This window comes from Rhinoderma darwinii, chromosome 5 (assembly GCF_050947455.1).
Source record: "Rhinoderma darwinii isolate aRhiDar2 chromosome 5, aRhiDar2.hap1, whole genome shotgun sequence".
Lineage (NCBI taxonomy): Eukaryota > Metazoa > Chordata > Amphibia > Anura > Rhinodermatidae > Rhinoderma > Rhinoderma darwinii.
In genome coordinates, this window is record NC_134691.1 from 63,274,461 (window position 1) to 63,292,145 (window position 17,685).

The following is a 17,685-nucleotide window of genomic DNA, read 5'->3' on the forward strand; positions in this document are numbered from 1 at the left end:
GTCTCCTAAAGGTGGAAAAGTGTAAGAATTGTAATACTGTGAGTTTGCAACTCATGATACCAGTTGTTGGTACTGTATACATACAACAGACTAGACTTTTCCACAAATCTTGTAAGGCCAAGTAATGTGACAAAGTGTTAATGCTCAAGTACTTTTTTTTTTTATTGATGAGATGTAGAGCTAAAATATATTTTAACAATTGAAAAACATCACAATCCCAACAGTATATACAGTATCATTCTATTAAACACAAGTGCTGGTACATATATATTAGGGGCCATATGCTGTGCTCTTGGCTCCATAAATAGGGGAAATGAAAATCTATATGGGTGAACACCAAAGTTTGACCTCTCAATAATAAATATGACTCCCTCATCCAATTCATGCAAATCACATGTCTCAAAACACCTAAGGTACTGTGCTACCTACTACAACCAAACGTAGCGGCATCTCCTGCTAGGCTCGCTAAGAAACCGGTCACTGCACACTCACAATTACCGAAGCGAACCGGTAGTACCTGTGACACGGAGGTATCACAAACACAGTACTCACTGCAACAAAACTAGTATTTGTTTAGGAGTACCTCAGCTTGCCGGGACGTTGTAAAGCGATCAATGTGGTGATGCTAGAACATTTTGGGTTATCTAGAGTGATAGAGTGTAGAAAGGAGCACTCTCAATAAGGGATCATCACCCTGGCCGGTGGCAATCCTTGTGCAGTCAGTGCACAAAGTATCTGAGATAGGGAAGTGAAGCTGGACAAACTCCTATGCGTTTCAATGGCTGAATGACCTTTTTCCTAGGGATATGTTTGACCATGTTTTACTAATACGTATATGCACCTGACCCAAACAGGCCCCCTCCCTGTTATACCATAGAATAGCCACTATGATAGAGGATGACACTAGTGATTGGTAGTGGATACAGTTCAAAGCAAAAGGTTGTGAAACTTAGAAATGACTCCCCTTCTGTTTCATTTGATTTTATTCCAGGTTATATAAGAAAATCCTAACCATTAACACATTTAAAAAGCAGAAATGGGGTAATCCCTGTCTTTAATACCAGAAAAAAATAAAAACAAAAAGCTCTATTAAAAGATCCTATATCATGGGTGCTAGAGAATTGAGAGTGAAAATCTAATTACTCTCGATTCTGGACATTTAGGGATGAAGTTACCTCCTCTTGGTTCTGGGGTAATTACTTCAGTGTCCATAAAACACAATCTTAAAATAACAGCGGTGCTTTTCTGCAAAGTGACGTAATAGTGGATGTTCCTTATCTCCCTTTCGGATATTCTTGAAATGCTCTGCTTTTTCTTTTTTGCAATGGACGTATAGTACATCCCATATATATTTTGTGAGAGGAAATCATATAATGTGTATATAAGCCTGGTGATATGAGATTTTATAATTTTTTTTTATTTTTGGTGTATCCCAAAAAAATTTGATTTTGTGGAATTAACAAGTTTTACATGTCCGACCTAAGGCAAATCCTTGTGTATGGGGATCACATGTCTCCTTTTATTCTAGCCTTAGATTTCACTGGAGGGACAGCCTTGTTACCAATAGATGCTCCTTTTTGAAAAACAAATTGGGGCTTGCGTGGCAAAAGGTCACCAAGTATGCCATCCTCTTAAGATATGCCAGTATTTATTCACCGTTTTTCTAAACAAAGTCGGTTTTTACGATTTTGTTTTTCAGAATTGTGAGAGACTCTGGTCCCCATAGCTGTACCCCAGTTTTAAATGTAAAAGTAATCACCATATTTAAAATAGTTAGGTTGTAGGTTAAACCTAATGCAGTCAGTAATAAATTTGACCTTGTAGATCCAGTAAAGTACCAAATAGTCCATATAGTTAAAGAAAATATTTGAGTCACACCCTGAATCTCCCTCTATAACCGTATAGAGGGATATGGCATCCACAGTACCCAAAATATATCCGTCATGCCATTGGACTGCAGATATGTCCTGTCCATCCTGGCTTGTTTTTTCACTGGAGAAGAAAGCAAAAAACGCACAGCGCCACATAGTGCAGATCACCAAAAATAATGGAATAAAACATTGGGAAGTTAATTGAGCTCACTTCTTGGCGTTGTGCTAGAACAGGCACAACGCTGTTGTAGACTTATAATGAAATCGGTATCATGAGACCGCTGCAGCCAGGTTCCATCTGGTAACTGGAGGTGGTTACTGCAGTAAAGTATTTGCAGGAAGAAAAAATTGGTGGACCATATACGGCTCTGCTGGTAATAAAGGTAGAAGCAGTTCCAGCGCCCGGGCTGCCCATGTGACATGGGAGAGTTCTGCCACTGGGCCACCAATGCCCTTGTGCCCAATCATATTTGTTTTGAAGTATTCACATTTTAACCCCTTAGCGCACCAGGACGTACCGGTACGTCCTGCATTGAAGTGCTTTAAGGCACAGGGACGTACCGGTGCGTCCTGGCTAAAAACTGTCACCCTGTCAAAGGACAAGGTGACAGAACTGTGCCGTCAACTGTTTATGACAGTTGATCGGCACAGTAAGACGGCAGGGGACCATTCACAGCGGTCTCCTGCCGGCGATCGCTGTGATTGGTCAGTCAAAGCAGACTGACCAATCACAGCTCTATGACGTGTGTATGTGATGACGCTGGCTCAGAAGCTGAGCCAGCGTTATCACCGCCGGGAATCAGCTGCCCGACGCCCCTCTGCAACGGCCAGGACCGGAGCTAGGCTCCGATCCGGCCGATTAACCCCTTCGATGCATCGATAAACGTGATCGATGCATCGAAGTGGCTTGTAGCCCTGTCGGCAACCACGATGGTTGCCACGGGCGCGGGTGTCAGCTGTTTGTCACAGCTGACATCGTGCCCTAACGGCCAGGACCGGAGCAAGGCTCCGATCCGGCCGATTAACCCCTTAGATGCAGCTATCGCTGCATCTAAGTGATTAGATCGTACCCTATAGTTGCTAATAACAACCATCGGCACCCGCGAGTGTTCTGATGGTTGCTATGGCAACCATAGCCTAACAATCGCTTCCTAGTACGGAAGCCTATTAGGCCCCGCCGGGAGGCGAAGCCTAATAGGCTTGCTGTCAGTGAATAGCTGACAGCTCTAATACACTGCACTATGTAGGTAGTGCAGTGTATTAGAATAGCGATCAGGGCTTCATGCCTTCAAGTTCCCTAGTGGGACAAAAGTAAAAGTTAAAACAAGTTAATAAAAATGTTGTAAAAAAGTAAAAAAAAAATAAGTTTCATGTTAAAAAACACTATAACAGCCTTTTTTCCTATAATAAGTCTTTTATTATAGGAAAAACCAAAAAACATAAATAAAAGTACACATATGTGGTATCCCCGCGTCCGTAACGACCCAAACTATAAAAATATCACGCTATTTTACCCGTACGGTGAACACCGTAAAAAAATTAAATAAAAAACTATTCCAGAATCGCTTTTTGTTAGTCACTACCCCTTGCAAAACAGAATAAAAAAAGGGATCTAAAAATTGCATGTACCCCAAAATTATACCATTAAAAAACGCAGCCCGTCCCGCAAAAAACAAGCCCTCCCGCAGCTTTTTTGACGGAAAAATAAAAATGTTATGGCTCTCAGAATCTGGTGACACCAAAAATAAATTATTTGAAACAAAAGTGATTTTATCGTGCAGACGCTGCAAAACTTAAGAAAAACGATATATATATATGGTATCGCCGTAATCATACCGACCCGCAGAATAACGTAAAATTGTCATTCATAGCGCATGGCGAACGCCGTAAAAAAAATAATAATAAAAATCATCAGAATTGCAGGTTTTTGGTCACCTTGCTTGCCAAAAAAATTTAATACAAAGTGATCAAAAAATCGCATGTACCCCAAAATGGTGCTAATGAGATCTACAGATTGTCCCGCAACAAATAAGCCCTCACCCAGCTCCAGTGAAAAAAAATAAAGACGTTTTGGCTCTCAGAATATGGCGATGCAAAATGTGCAGAGTGTCCAAAAGCGGATAATATCGGGCGCCATTTATCAGTGCAACACCGGCCACGTCTGCGGATTATTATTTATTTACCGCATTATTATACTCTCTTATTATACCCCTGATGTTCTCCACACAGCTTACATATGCCCCCACATCATAAACTGAAATACCAGCAATACCCCAAACAAAACAACTAGCGAGCAAAATCCACGCTCCAAAAGCCAAATGGTGCGCCCTGCAGCGTGCCCAAGCAGCAGTGTACGTCCACATATATGGCATCGCCATACCCGGGAGAACCCGCTTAACAGTTTGAGGTATTTGTCTTCAGTGGCACGAACTGGGCACAAAATATTGTGCACTAAAATGGCACATACCTGTGGAAATTTGCAATTTTCACTTTGCACCATCCACTGAGCATTCATTTCTAATAGAAAAAAAAAAAACCTGTGTGGTCAAAATGCTCACTACACCCGTTAATAAAATGCCTTCAGGGGTGCAGTTTCCAAAATGGGGGTCACTACTTGGGGGTTTGTTTTACTATTTGACCCCAGAGCCCTGCCGTTGTGGGCTAATGCTGCGAAAATCACCAAAATTGGTCTCACATGCGCCTTTCACTCCTAAGCCGTCATATGTCCAGGCAAATGATAAATGCCTTGAGGGGTGTAGTTTACCAAATGGGGTCACTTTTGCCGGGTTTGCAGTATTTTGGCCCCTCAGTGGCTTTTCAAATGTGACATGGGGCCGCAAACCATTCCAGCAAAACTTGAGCTCCAAAAGTCAAATGGCGCTCCGTCCTTTCTAACTTCCGCCATGTGTCCAAACAGCAGTTTATTACCACATATGGGGTATTGCTGTGCTCAGAAGAGTTTGCTTTACAAATATTGGGGTGTGTTTTCTCCTTTATCTGTTGTAAAAATGAAAAAATCTGAGCTAAAACGACATTTTATTAGAAAAAATTTAGATTTTCAATTTCACGGCATAATTCCCATAGATTCAGCAAAAACCGTGTAGGGTCCAAATGCTAACTATACCCCAAGAAAAATTCCTTGAGGGGTGTAGTTTCCAAAATGGGGTCACTTTTGGGGAGTTTCCACTGTTATGGTCCCTTCAGGGCTTTGCAAACACGGCATGGCACCGAAAACCATTCCAGCAAAATCTGCGCTCCAAAATCCAAATGGCCCTCCTTCCCTTCTGAGCCCCGCTGTGGGTCCAAACAGCAGTTTATTACCACATATGGGGTATTGCCGTAATCGGGAGACATTGCTTTACAAATGTTGGGGTGCTTTTTCTCCTTTATTCCTTGTAAAATCTAAAACATTGTATGTTTTTCCAGAAAAAAAAGTAGATTTTCATTTTCACAGACCAGTTCCAATAAATTTAGCAAAAAATCTGTGGGCTAAAAATGCTAAATATAACTCTTGAAAAAATCCTTGAGGGGTGTAGTTTCCAAAATGGGGTCACTTTTGGGGAGTTTCCACTGTTATGGTCCCTCCAGGGCTTTGCAAACACGACATGGCACCGAAAACCATTCCAGCAAAATCTGCGCTCCAAAATCCAAATGGCCCTAGTTCCCTTCTGAGCCCTGCCGTGGGTCCAAACAGCAGTTTATTACCACATATGGGGTATTGCCGTAATCGGGAGACATTGCTTTACAAATGTTGGGGTGCTTTTTCTCCTTTATTCCTTGTAAAAACGAAAACATCGTATGTTTTTTCAGAAAAAAAGTAGATTTTCATTTTCACAGACAAGTTCCAATAAATTTAGCAAAAAACCTGTGGGCTAAAAATGCTAACTATACCCCTAGAAAAATTCCTTCAGGGGTGTAGTTTCCAAAATCGGGTCACTTTTGGGGGGTTTCCATTGTTTTGGCACCACAAGACCTCTTCAAACCTGACATGGTGCCTAAAATATATTCTAATAAAATAGAGGCCCCAAAATCCACCAGGTGCTCCTTTGCTTCTGAGGCCGGTGTTTCGGTCCTTTACCGCACTAGGACCACATGTGGGATATTTCTAAAAATTGCAGAATCTGGGCAATAAATATTGAGTTACATTTCTCGGGTAAAACCTTCTGTGTTACAGAAAAAACTGTATTACAAATGAATTTAGTAAAAAAAAATTGAAATTTGTAAATTTCACCTCTACTTTGCTTTATTTCTTGTGAAATGCCTAAAGGGTTCAAATAATTTCTGAATGCTGTTTTGAGTACTTTAAGGGGTGCAGTTTTTAAAATGGGGTGTTTTATAGGGGGTTTCTAATATATAAGGCCCTCAAAGCCACTTCAGAACTGAACTGGTCCCTGAAAAAATAGCCTTTTGAAATTTTCTTGAAAATATGAGAAATTGCTGCTAAAGTTCTAAGCCTCGTAACGTCCTAGAAAAATAAAAGCACGTTCAAAAAACAATGCAAACATAAAGTAGACATATAGGAAATGTTAACTAGTAACTATTTTGTGTGGTATAACTATCTGTTTTACAAGCAGATACATTACAATTTAGAAAAATGCAGATTTTTGCAAATTTTCTCTAAATTTTGGTGTTTTTTACAAATAAATATTGAATTTAACGGCAAAATTTTTTCAGTATCATAAAGTCCAATGTGTCACGAGAAAACAATCTCAGAATCGCTTGGCTAGGTAAAAGCATTCCGGAGTTATTACCACATAAAGTAACACATGTCAGATTTGAAAAAATAGGCTGTGTCCTTAAGGCCAAAACAGGCTGTGTCCTGAAGGGGTTAAATGTAAATTGTGGTCTATTTTGCATGGAGTGAAGTTCTTTTTCTGAACTGCAGTTGCTTCACCATGACCCCCTGTGATGTCAGAGTTGAACTTTGACCTATGACTTTTTTTCAAACCTCTTCTGCATGTGACCACACTGACTATATAAGATGACTGTTTTATGGTACTGCACACTTGGCCTGATGAAGACGCTGGTTCAACGTTGAAGCATGTAGTCTTTTGCAAAAAAATATTTTTGTATTTCAAAACAATGGAACTGCTTCTACCTTTATTACCAGCAGCGCCGTTTATAGTTCACCAATTTTTTCTTCCTGCAAATCTTTTTCCACTGGGCACATCGCACGGGATATAGAAGGAGGAAATGTGAATGTTTACCTTAGGCCCCATGCACACGAACGTAAAAACGCCCGTAATCACGGGCCGTTAGACTTCTATTGGCCACGGGTACCTCCCCGTATACTTACTGGAAGGTTCCACTTGCCATTGAAAAATATAGAACATGTCCTATTTCAGGCCATAATTACATAGAAGTCTATGGGGCTCCCGTAATTACGGGTGACACTGTGTGTGCACCCGTAATTACGGGAGCGTTGCTAGGCGGCGACAGTGGATAGTCACTGTCCAGGGTGCTGAAAGAGTTAAACGATCGGCAGTAACTGTTTCATCACCCTGGACAGTGACTACCGATCACAATGTAGATCAAACCTGTAAAAAAATAGAAGTTCCTACTTACCGAGAACTCCCTGCTTCTTCCTCCAGTCCGGCCTCCTAGGATGATGTTAATGCCCATGTGACCGCTGCAGCCAATCACAGGCTGCAGCGGTCACATGGACTGCCGCGTCATCCAGGGAGGTCGGGCTGGATGTCGAAAGAGGGACGCGTCACCAAGACAATGGCCGGGTAAGTATGAATTTCTCTTACTTTTTACTGCGGAAAGGGCTGCCCCTTCTCTCTATCCTGCACTGATGGAGAGAAGGGGCTGCCGATTTAGTGCAGTGCAATTTTGCATCGAAAACGTGCCCATAAATACGGGTGGAATACTGGTGACACCGGACCCATATTTACGGGCACGGGTCCGTAAATACTGGTGCAATACGGGTCGACTACGTGTGACCAAGGACCCGTGTTTACTCCAGTATTTACGGACAGGTAAAAATACGTTCGTGTGCATGGGGCCTAACTTAAAGAATATTTCACGGATTCTTTTGGCTTACTAAAAGCACTACTGATCCATGATACTACAACTCTTTGAATAAAATTATACTGTCCAACATAGTCCTTGATCTTGACCGTATCGGGGAGTGCACCTTGTTCTAGTGTTTAAAGCAGTTCTGCGCGTTTTTTTTTTCTTCTGCAGCTCTGTGTCCAAAGTAAACAGCTAGGTCTCCCTTGCATAGGTGTGTCTGTATGTGCATAGGGAATGTAAGAACACTTCTGCATTGTTATTAATCCCCTATGCAGGAAAATACATAACTTTACATATTAAATCAAAAGGACATTAATACAGACTGACTATGAATTTCTAGTGTTACAGATTAACTTCTGATGTCAGCAGAGCCTCCAGAACCCAATGTGGTATGTAGGTGATGTGCAATGCTGCCGCAGACAGTCCTTTTTTTCTTGGTGCGAATACCACAACAGGTGCAGCACAATTTATGGGCTTTTAACCACAATGGCATTGTTGGGAAGTGAAAACCTCAAATAAATTAGAAGGCAGAAGTCTCTGTGTAAAACCCAGTCCTTCCAAAACCTCCTATTTTCTTACCCCCCCCCCCCCCCCCAGGGAAGCTTTGGGTATTAAAGTCTTTGTCCACCTTTTGAAACCTTGTAATTCTCCCGTGGATTTTTGGGGGAATTGCGGCCGCAAAAGCACGTTCGTGTGCAGGACTATATGCAGGACTTTCCAATAACAAAATTATCCTTAAATAGTACATTCAGTAAAGATACTGCTTTGTAAGGGCTCATTCAGACGAACGTGAATAACGTCTCTGTGCTGCTCATTGAAATCATGCGCAGCACACGGACCCATTGATTTCACACATGCAGGAGTTTTCACGCAGCGAGAGTCCGTTGCGTGAAACTCACTGCATGTCCTATGTTGGTGCGTTATCAATGGGCGCGTTGTTGCGTGATGTCAATGAGTGCGTGAAAACCATGCACCGCACACTGATGCACATCAGTGTGCGATGCATGATTTGCGCATCAATTCAATTGAAAATAATAAAAAAAAGTACTTGGCGAGTGCGTGAATAACGCATGCCACTCGCAAAGCACACTGATGCATAACGTACCAGATTCACATGCATTTTTCACGCACGTGAATCTGATACGCTCGTGTGAATGTAGCCTAAATCAATGCAATGCCCTTAAACCCCTTCCTGACATTTGACGTATCCATACGCCAAAGTCGGGTAGGGGGGAGTATGAAACGGGCTCACGGAGTGAACCTGCTCCATACGATGCCGGTGTCGGCTGTATGTTACAGCTGACACTTCAGAGTAACTCGTTAAATGCCGCGGTCCATAGCGACCGCAGCATTTAAATCGTTAGAAAGAGGGGGCGACCCCCTCTAACATCTCATCGTGCCCCCTGCAACGCAATCGTGGGGGGGGGGGGTGCGAATGTTGCTATGGCTGCCTGGGGGCATAATGAAGGCCTCCAGGTCCGCCATCTTTGTGCTCCTATTAAGCCCTGCCCCGCTGGTTGAATCCCCTAGGGGGACTAATAAAAAAATTAGTAAAATAAAGTTGCGTATTTTTGTGTAAAAATTGAGTTTAAAAAAAACAAACAACTTTTTCCCATTTTCCCCCTAAAGCATAATAAAATAAATAAATATAATTGTTATCGCCGCGTCTGTAAAAGTCTGACCTATTACAATATAGCATTATTCAACCCGCAATGTGACTGCCGTAAAAAAAAAAAAAAAAAATAGAGATTCTGGCGGTTCCAATTTTTTTTTGTCACCTCATCTCCCACAAAATATTACGTGATCAAAATGTCGCATGTACCACAAAATGGTATCATTAAGAACTACAGCTTATCCAGCAAAAAATAAGCCCTCATACCACTTAATCGATGGAGAAATAAAAAAGTTATGGCTCTCAGAATTTGGCGAAACAAAATAAATTGTATTTTTTACCCTTAGGTTTTTACTTGTAAATGTAGCCAAATATAGAAAAAAAACTCATCTATCTATATATATATATATATATATATATATATATATATATATATATATATATATATATTTTGTATCGCCGTAATCTTATTGAGCCACAGAATAAAGTTAACATGTTTTAATTGCACAGTGAATTCCGTAAAAACTACACGCAAAAAAACAATGGGCGAATTTTTCCCCCCGTTTCCTAGTACATTATATGGCACAATAAATGGTGCTACGAATTACTACAACTCATCCCGCAAAAATCAAGCCCTCATAGGACTATATAGACGGAAAAATAAAGTTATGGCTTTTGGAAGGTGGAGAGGAAAGAACAAAAATGAAAATCTGAAAAAGGGCTGCGGCGAAAGGGGTTAATCTGATTGAGTGATGCGATTCATGCGCTGCTCAATCAATTATAAAATAAAAAATGTCTATCCCTCCTTTTGTTTCTTAGGACTCATGGGATCCAATATAAAATTACGATTTCTAGTTATAATCTATATTTATAGAACAGTGACTTTTTTTGGCAATTAAAAAGAATAAAAATAAAAATTCTCGAGGGGAAACCATACTTCCCCCTAATGATCATAGACCTGCATCCATACAGTTACAGTGACACAATATGTGGTCTTAAAGTTTTTACGATTTCTTGTTGCACACTTCTCAAATGATAAAACTGGCGCAGGTATAAAAGGGGGTATAAATCCACAACACCCAAAAATTAAATATAAAAGATTTTTAATATTTTGGTCTTAATATTCTTGAAATTCACGGTCCGCAATGTTTACCTTCCTAGTTCCTTCCTGTTGGATGACTTGGGAAGTTGGGAACGTTCATGAACTCCCGGTGTTTTACCAGGTCAGCTGAAAGTTAAACCACATGACTAAAATTGACAAGCACTTGTTGCTGATCCTTTCTCCAAAAATCTCCCGTTCAGTGATTGCTTCCTATAAGAAAGCTGCATGGCAGATGATGATGGTCTTATCTTTGTGTTTAGAGCCAATATGTTACACACTTCCATTAAAATACAACATTTTCCTCTAAAGCGGACCACAAAAGATTTTGGATAGCCGAAAAGGACCATTTACAACATTTTCTGCAAACTGTTGAAATCCTTTTGTTACACGAACAAGCTAGACCGTTGCGTCTGAAGGCTGATCTCTCTGGAAAAGTTGACCTGCGGTATCCGATTTATTCAACAGTTGTTGGTTGCAGTCTTGTAAAGTGTGAACTCGCACGTATGTGCCTCATATTTCTGCATTGTAAAAATATGTTGCGGAAAATGACAATCTATGCCTATGGGAAAAATATTCCGCTACTCAGACAGATTTCTTTAATTCTGCTATTGCGGAGTATTATTCCCACAGGCATACACTGTAAAGTTGTAAATACAATGCACATGCTCCACGTGTGAGTGCACCCTAAAGCTGGCAATACACATTTAATAAAAGTCAGCAGAACCTACTGATTTAGGTGGGATCAGCCTATGATGTAATCTGTATGGGGTCTTTCCTCCCGGCTTTCCCTCGATGGCCGATCTGATCTTCAGCACTCAGAAATAAACTTGTTTGTAATGTAGTGGGATGAAATGGCTGTTGGCTGAATGAGCGCTTGGATGACTGATAACATTAGGCCAGCCGTAACCATACAACAGCAGAGTCCTATTGCAGCTAGGATTAAAACTGGCCGTAGGAGATGGAAACACATCTTCAGATGGAAAACCAATCGGTTGTTCGGCAGAACTTTTAGTCGAAACGATTGCAAACCTATGACCAGGCACGGATTGCCTATATTCGATAACTAAATAATACCGCAGTTTAGTTGTAAGCTTTAACTGGACAAATAAAACACATCAGATCATTTTCTCCATAGATTGTTTAATGAAAGAAAGTTGAGCAATATTCTAGCCGACCGTTGCAGAAAAACGATAAAAAAATTCACGTTTCCACCACCAATTATCTCATGTCTCCGGCCATCTTAAGACTTGAATTAATAGGAGATAGTTTTAGTGGTGACTCTATGTAATCATTTTATTGAATATTAAATTCTTGTCAGTGACTGGATAAAACCCATATTGAAACACGTTATTACAATAGATCTGTAACCATTGGCTCATCCTTTTCCACTATGCACTTGAAGAATTGATTGGATTGTACACTTGGCATAGGCTGGATACTCAGTTGATTTTTCTGTCTAACTCCATCTGAATTGGTATACGCTCTTTGTTGCAAAATTATCAGGTCCCAGCATTAAAAATCCAAACAAAAAGGAGACCGGGAGCAGTACAGTCAGGAGTGTGGAGGTGTAGTGGGTATATCCGACAAGCAGTCGAGCCTCGTTCAGATGAGTCCATTGTAAAGTACAGGGGTGGCACACATGCAGGCAGGAGGGCCCACTCTTACCTTACAAAAAACAATACGGCTCCCTACTGTCCATTAATCACATGTAAGGCGCTCCTTCCTGGCCGGTAAGTATTGATTAGACGTAGATTATTATAAGAGTTTATTTTACAGGCTACGCGTTTCAGGACAGAACTGGTCCCTTCATCAGGTGAATAAAGGACTTATGACCAGGACACTGGATGCATTTTTCTGTTCTACGAGCATTCCTATCCAGGTCTCATATTTACTGAAGGGTTCGTACACCGATGAGGAATATTCTAGTGAGCAATGAATGAAGTGGTCATGGCTAGTACCCAGCGGTCCTCAAATTAGCAGTTGGAAATCAAGTGACTTCTGGCTCGGCTCTCGCTGAACTTGATAAACTGATTTTATGAAAACGACCCCATATTGACAAGTGACAGACCCCTGAAATAATGCTGCCCTCCGGTATGGCCGCATAAATCTGGTGAAATATTCCCTTTTAATCCTAAAGAACGACATCGCCTTCTTAACCACCACTTGTCTAACCCTTCTCATATTCACATCCGTGACACATCGCTGAAATCATGGCTTCTGGCACTACTTTATACTGCCCTCAAAACCACATTGAACGAGTATTGAATTATTGTGTTCTTTTGTACTTACAGTGGACATGTCTACACATCCCAATGCTCTGTATTTACTGCTGATGTTTTACAATAAACTTTTTATTTGTAAATTTTAAAAAAACCTAGTGACCGATTCCATTTAAATTGGGTTTAATAGGGATAAAACTTTAAAAATGAACCTAATTATATTTATGTAAATGCAGTTCCGTTCCCACGCTGCCAGAATCCTTACTTAATACGGCGCTGACTGGCTGCCACAATCACATGACATGAACACAAAACGTCATTGTGTAAGCAAGGTAAACAAAGATGACATGGGATAGGCGGGTACCAGCGGTGCGGGAATAGCATAGTTACTAGCGTAAGTACATTACAATTTGGTCCTATTAAACACATTTTTATATCTCGGAAAAGCCCTTTGACAACCTTCCCCAGTTGTCGCTTCTTACTAAGATTCCCGCTGACCATTCTTCACACTTCCCTCCCTTTAAGGGTAGGAACACACACCGCGTAAACACGGGATTTTCCGTAACTGATAAATTGCAGAAAATCTTCAGCCTATTACGGTGGCAGCAGTGTGGGTGAAATTTCAACAAATCTCGTCCCCGCACTGCGGATCCGCCAAAAAAAACCGCACATAAATTGACATACGGCGCGGTTACTTCAACCGCAGCACGTCCATTAATTCTGCAGATACACCTTCTGTTGCGGGTTTACCCATTGAATTCATTGGGGTACTTAAAACCGCAACAAACCAGTGTGTTGCGATATTTATGGCAGAATCACATCAATGTGATGAAAAAAACATTAGAACACCTGCTCCTAGTGACCGCCACATGTATTTCCGTATCCCACATCAAATTTTATGCTCTAGATCGTACGTAGCAGACCACACAAAGGCTGAGTCTTACCCGTGTTTCAGGAGTCCAATCCCACTGTATGGTGCACCAACGCACTTTTCGTGTGTGTGCTTCAGTTTTTTTTTTTAAATACATATATACTTGAGAGGCTCACTGCACAGAGCCGAAACGTTGCACGAGGGCTATTAAAGCTATTTTTTCACCTTGACATTGGAGTGCTGTCTATCATTGGATATGGAACTGTGATCGGGTTCCCAAGGCGTGCACCCATCTATACTTTTAAAGCTGGTGCTGGTGGACGGTGGACTTCCCATATATACACTCTTTTGTGTTCTGTATAAATTTGCACAGGCATTCATGTTTAATTTTTTTTGGGAATGTGCTGTTCAAACTTTTGTGTTTGTGATCCATATATGTGGGGTTAGTGACTGCCTCCATTTTTTTGATCTTGCATTTTTTTCCCATTCTGCCCTGGGTGATTTTAATGCTGGTTCCTACCATCCCCAGATATGTAGGCTACGTCCCAGTTCTGGATGTATGTGCAGCGTAGGTTCCAACCTCATAGAGGTCGCCTTGTTGTGGCAGGTGGGCTCGCACAATTTGATCAAAATGTGCGCGAAGAACCTCCCTATTGTAAGTAGATTCAGCAGTAATGCATATTTATTTATATTTAGTGGCTTAGGTGGTATTAGTATTCGCAGTGTGCTGTCGCCATTTTTTTGTATGTATGTGTATATATAATATATATATGTATGTGTGAAACAATTGCTGTACATGCATGTATAGAATATATAAACATAGGTGTGCTATATATGAGTTTTTTTTTTTTTTTTTTGTTTTTTTTTTACTGTTTACACCTTGTTTTCCTTATAAAACCTTTTCAGTTGTCTGCAGGATTTACGGAGAAATATTGTGTCCAACAAGAATGTTTTACGTTCCAGAAGCAAAAACAAGCGCTAATGTGATAATCTTATTTATAAGACCGCTGAAAGGTTGAGAATGAGCACATACACGTGTTTCCACTTGCCTCCATATGGTAGACATTACTATTGTACGATCACGGCCTGTACTGCAGCTCCTCCAAGTGGCCTAGAAAACCAGGTCACAAGCTAATGGCTGTCACCTAAAACCACAAAGCATTCTCTGCAGTCTCCAGCACGAGACAGATAATTCCCAAGGCTCGGAGGTTTGGAGACCAGGATGCATTAAGTAATGCATTGATTGAAAAGCACTTTGCTGTAGGGCGTCCGGTGTAGGTCCTTTCTGGAAATGGTTCATGGCTATTCCTATAAACATTCTAGTATTCGGAGGACAGTGAAGCACACCGAGGGTCCGCACGTGTTCTCAGCAAGCGGCTGACTGTTGGCTGCACACCATCTGTGCTCTAACAATATTGGCCAGTAATCTGTTTGTGCCCTAGAAGATTAACAGGGTCCTGCTTGTGCATTCCAGATCAGCTGATATTTTTTACTATAATTTAATGTTTGCAGTGTTTTCTCCTGAATCGCTGCTCCAAGTTGGCAGAAGAGAGAAGATGCCGCCTGGCATGGCATCTCAGATGTAATAGAGAAACTTTTTTTTTTTCTTCTGCTGTCAGGAATGTCAAGACAATTGGGGCACGTTTTTACCTTTTGACCGACTAAGCCAAACCCTGTCTAGGCAGGACGGCTCTTACAGGGAAGTAACTGATTAAATCGCTCGGTGCTGCAGTCATGTGAGCTGGGATGGATCTCCTGTTAAATCGCTGAATGCATTGGGGCCTTGTTCATTAGACCAAAAATAATCTATTTCTGTGGCAGCGGAAGAAAACGGACTTGCCGGAGGAGTTTTGAAGGAAAGGGTTATTTTTTTGTACTTGGAGGCAATGATCCACTAGGACAGTCCTCTCGAATGGATTCTAAGGATTTTGACCTACAAGATGACTACAAGTCCCCTTTTAATTTTGACTCTGGAGTCAATCGGAATTATCTCTTTCTTTCCACTCGGCTGAATAACACTCCTCCGGATTCACCTACTCGTTTTGGCACTGGTAACATTATTCTTTCTCTTTGATGCCTATGAAGCTGCCAAGAGTTATGTCTGGATGTGTGTGTGGCATCTCACCCATAGAGTTAAAGGTGGTGACCTCTGCAAAGTCAAATGTTCTTCTACACTGTATAATAATGTCTGTGAGATGTTCCTAAAGGAGCAGTAACCCTAGAGTCTACCTTATCTGATTAGGATATCATTTTCTGTGTGGACGAATGAAATAGGTGTTTGTAACCAGCCATTTTTACGTTGACCTATGTAATGTTCTTCAAAGGGACTCCGAAAAGGACGGCCATAAAAATGTCTGCCCCATCATCACCACTCAATAGAAAATATCAGTACTCCTAATACCCTCCAGATAGATGTACATATTTTTGAAGGGTATTAAAAGCGCTTTACTGTTATGTTCACACGGGGTATTTTGCCGAGTTTTTTGACACGGAAAACGCGTCGCAAAACTCGGCAGAAACGGCCCGAGAACGCCTCCCATTCATTTCAGCGACATGCCCTATCTTCGGGCGCTTCCGCCTCGGACCTCCCATTGACTTCAATGGGAGGCAGGAGAAAGCGTATATCTCGCTGTTTTATGCCCGCGGCGCTCAATGGCCGCGGGCCAAAAACGGCGCGATAATTGCCGCGAAAATCGGCGTGCAGGGAGAGGAATATCTGCCTCAAAGTTCCAAACGGAATTCCTCCCCCAAAATACTCCGTGTGAACAAATAAAGGTCCATAGTTGAGGTATTCTTTATAAATATTTTCATGATATATGCGGTCTACTATATATGCGGTCAGAGTGTGTTTTTGTTTGATAGAAAAATACATGCACAAATATTCATACACACAAGTTTGAGGCGCTCTTGGAATTATGTATTTTCAGATGCACAATTGGCATCCTGTTGGTAACCCTGTAGTAAACATTGTCTTAAACTTTTTGCTCAACATATTGTATGTTGGGGTCTTTTTGAATACTCAGATTTGATTTTGTTTTAGACTTTTTTTTTTTTTTTATTAGTTTAGATGTATCTTATCTGTGACACTTTTTGTATGATATAGCAGGAATGGGTTAATTTTCATGGCTATTATTTTCTAATTATGGATTCTTGCTTTAAGCGTTGCTACAAGTTAAGATCGTTCTGGGTCACTGCATTTGCATTTCTTAATTAAGTTCTCCTCCATTATAACCCCGGTTGGTGAATGATTAGCATGGGGAACCTGCTTGAGGAATTGGTTTTGCAAAAAAAGTTGGCTAATGAAATACTTATAAATTCTGACCTGTCACTTTAAGCTCCTGCTCATTGCAAAGTATGGAAATCTTATGAATTTATACACACACAATGACTAAACTTTATGTAGCATTTTGGAAGTATTAGATATTTCTCAAACATCCCTGAAAATTTTAAAAAATGTCACACTAAATGGCATAATCTGTCGGGGGTTTGCTCCAGGAATTCATTATAAAATTGCGGCCTCCGGTGATTATTTTTATTTTTTTTCTGTATAATTCATGAATGTCTGCGCAAAGCGGTAATCCTGTTTATGTTCAGCTGCCATTTGTTTATGGCTGGATAGACTATGTCTGGCACTGCTGAACAGTTAATGCTTTCTTATGTTTATTTATTAGTAATTCAATGACTTGGTGCGCCTCTACTTTTTATTTCTACTATGCCGTTTTTTTTATTCGCCTCTACACTAATAAAATGAAGCTTTATTTTGGGATTTTGTAGTGTTGGGGCATTTAGTGTAATTTTTCACACTAGGGAGACATTCTTGATTTTATATATATATCTCATGACTTCCATTTATAACAAGCCATGACCCTGAGACTGGACCAAACCATTACTGATGAACCTCATTGACTTTATTGGGGTCTGTCTGGGTTTCTATCATGACGACCGTAAGTATATCGCTGCATGCTGTGCTTATCTTGCTGTCAAAGGTGTTG

At 40.9% G+C, this 17,685-nt stretch overlaps 1 protein-coding gene across 3 annotated transcripts in view; it reads left to right on the top strand.

Annotated features, from left to right (window-relative positions):
- Positions 1-17,685, top strand: part of TPD52 (tumor protein D52) — a 90,269-nt gene that overhangs the window by 55,093 nt on the left and 17,491 nt on the right. For 2 of the 3 annotated variants that reach the window (XM_075826086.1, XM_075826087.1), the window contains exon 1: positions 15,591-15,744. The exons of the other annotated variant lie outside the window; for it this stretch is intronic. In XM_075826086.1, the coding sequence (XP_075682201.1) occupies positions 15,606-15,744 (139 nt within the window). In that variant the 5' untranslated portion in view covers positions 15,591-15,605. Of the gene's footprint in view, positions 1-15,590; positions 15,745-17,685 lie in introns of those variants that run through there. 3 annotated transcript variants of the gene reach the window in all.